The 2,752-nt window shown below is 42.5% G+C and overlaps 1 protein-coding gene across 1 annotated transcript in view; it reads left to right on the forward strand.

Annotated features, from left to right (window-relative positions):
- agmat (agmatinase (putative)) overlaps window positions 1-2,752 on the forward strand; it is a 16,443-nt gene that overhangs the window by 8,617 nt on the left and 5,074 nt on the right. The window contains exons 4-5 of the mRNA XM_014024410.1: window positions 1,419-1,614; window positions 1,866-2,045. Of these exons, the coding sequence (XP_013879864.1) occupies window positions 1,419-1,614; window positions 1,866-2,045 (376 nt within the window). The remainder of the gene's footprint in view (window positions 1-1,418; window positions 1,615-1,865; window positions 2,046-2,752) is intronic.

The raw sequence follows: 2,752 nt of genomic DNA on the forward strand, positions 1-2,752 counted from the left end.
CCTCTGATACTACCTCTGATACTACCTCTGATACTACCTCTGATACTACCTCTGATACTACCTCTGATACTACCTCTGATACTACCTCTGATAGTACCTCTGATACTACCTCTGATAGTGCCTCTGATACTACCTCTGATACTACCTCTGATACTACCTCTGATACTACCTCTGATAGTACCTCTGATACTACCTCTGATAGTGCCTCTGATACTACCTCTGATACTACCTCTGATACTACCTCTGATAGTACCAGGGGTGCATCAGAGGTGAATAAAATTTACTCGCCTATCCACCTTCGTGGTTTTTCTCGATGCTCGTTGGAGGACTGAACATGCATCAGACCCAAACTGCCGTCTTATGAAAGGGCTTTCGTCACAGTCTCCATCCTGAGCAGCACACCGTGGCTGTGGAGAGGGAAAACTCCCTGCTAATCAGGAAGAAACCTCCAGCAGAACCAGGCTCAGGACAGGAGACCATCTGCCTCGACCGGCTGGGTTTGGGGACAGGAAAGAGACACAGGTAAACACAGAAGAACTGGTCCAGGTGCACCTACTTCTGGAAGAGACAAAAAGAAAAAAATMATCTTGATCTTACATGCGGCTCAGTTGTGTTCCGATTTGGTCGGGTCGGTCCGGACCAATTCAGCCAAGAGCTCGCTGAAGCATGTGCAGYAAATGCGAGATRGCGCAATAAATCCAGTGATYAATGTGGAAGTCAGGGCAAACTAATTCATTCTGTGGTAGACGGAGTAAATACAGTTGAAACTTCATCGACGTTGTGTGTGACACTTTTGATTTCAAAATAAAATCCACATGTATCGTGTGTATTCATGTGTTGGGCGCTGCATGTTTCCATCAGCTTTCCASACAGAGCGATACATTTTGACAGCATTTATGTATAAATATATCTTATTTATAGCAAAACTTTTCTGGCTTTGGTTAATTACTTTGAAAATACGTAAGTTGTGCTCGTTCTTTTCCTGTTGGTGCGTCTTGATTAGGCCTGAAATGATTAGTCAACATAATCGACAACACCAATCATGAAAATAAGTTGATGTGGAATTTTAGGGTGAACTTGTATTATTTACCCACCTAAAGGTTCGTTTGTAACTGCAATGCAATTCATMAACTGCTGAGGATAGAATCACTTCTATTGTCTGTGGTTGCATTGTTTCCAAAAGAAGAASGTGGCAAGCCGCTCTGCAAACCACAGAAGAAGTAGCCGCGGGCAAATCAAAGCGCGATAATAATGGTGGAACAGAGAGACGATCGTGTCAAAGAGGGGAAAAAACTAGACTTTAACTTTCCAAAGTTGGCAACATRTTATCAAAAATCAACCAAAAAACGCAGACTTCTCAATAATTGAATTTGTTGTAAACTGTTCTACATTGGTTTCTTTGTATACTTTTCTGTCAGGTATGGTCCTGTAGGTTTGATTCATGTGGATGCTCATGCTGACACCAGTGACATGGTTCTGGGGGAGAAGATTGGTCATGGGACTCCAWTCAGACGCTGTGTGGAGGAGGGGCTTCTGGACTGCAAGAGAGTGGTTCAGATTGGTCTGCGAGGTTCAGGGTATTCTGCAGATGCATATGAATGGAGCCGAGCTCAGGTACGTTGCATTCATGATTGGACATTAGTCGATTTGAAAATGCATCGGACAGATCCTGCTGTGTGGTTTAATTTTATAATCAGTAATAGTTAGTTTTGCTTTTATAATTGTTTTGTAAATGTGTACAATAACCATCACTCCATCAAAAAGTCACCACTGTTGATATATATACACTATATAATTTCAGTACTTGTGGGTAAAGGCATTCATTATTATCTCATTGCAATCTCCTTTTTCTGGTTTATTTCCAGGGTTTTCGTGTGGTCCAGGTGGAAGAGTGTTGGTTCAAATCTCTTGCTCCATTAATGTCTGAGGTTAGAGCTCAGATGGGCAATGGTCCTGTCTATCTTAGTTTTGACATTGATGGTCTAGATCCAGGCTTTGCCCCTGGAACAGGCACACCAGAGATTGCAGGGCTAACACCCATACAGGTAAAKCTCCCATCAAATTTACCTTATGACATATTTAATCTCACTTCTTCCCATACAAGTCATACAAACAGTAAAATGAAAACACAATTCAATAAAAATAAGTTTTTTTGACACTTTTAAATAATTGTTTAATTATCCTTGAAACTTTTTTTAGCTTTCCATCCATTTTTGCCATTTATTGGTGGCTGGGTCACAGAGGCAAAAGGTCAAAGAGGGAAACACAGACATCATTGTCCCCAGCAACACTCTCAAAGTCCACCTTTGAAATCCCAAGACATTTTCAGACCTGAGGGCATACGTTTTCATTCGGGCAACTACTGGGTCTGCCTTAGTATTTTTTCTCTGTGGGACCTGCCTGGAAAAGCTCCAGAAACAGGCACCCATGAGGCATCCTAATCAGGTGCCCAAACCACCACAACTGATTCTCTCAGTGTGGGGGTGCAGTGACTTTACTCCAAGCTCACCCCTGTCATAACAGAGCTCCTCATTTTTGGTCCTGATGAGTCTTGATTTCTGCAGCAACATTCAGATGGTAGGGTCAGAATTTGGCATCAACAACATGAAAGCATGGATCCATCCTGCCTTTTATCAATGGTTCAGGCTGGTGGTGGTGGTGCAATGCTGTGGGGGATATTTTCCTGACGCACTTTGGGTCCATTAGTACCAACTGAGAATCATGTCAACGCCACAGCCTACCTGAGTATTGT

This window comes from Austrofundulus limnaeus, unplaced genomic scaffold (assembly GCF_001266775.1).
Source record: "Austrofundulus limnaeus strain Quisiro unplaced genomic scaffold, Austrofundulus_limnaeus-1.0 Scaffold421, whole genome shotgun sequence".
NCBI classification, from domain to species: domain Eukaryota; kingdom Metazoa; phylum Chordata; class Actinopteri; order Cyprinodontiformes; family Rivulidae; genus Austrofundulus; species Austrofundulus limnaeus.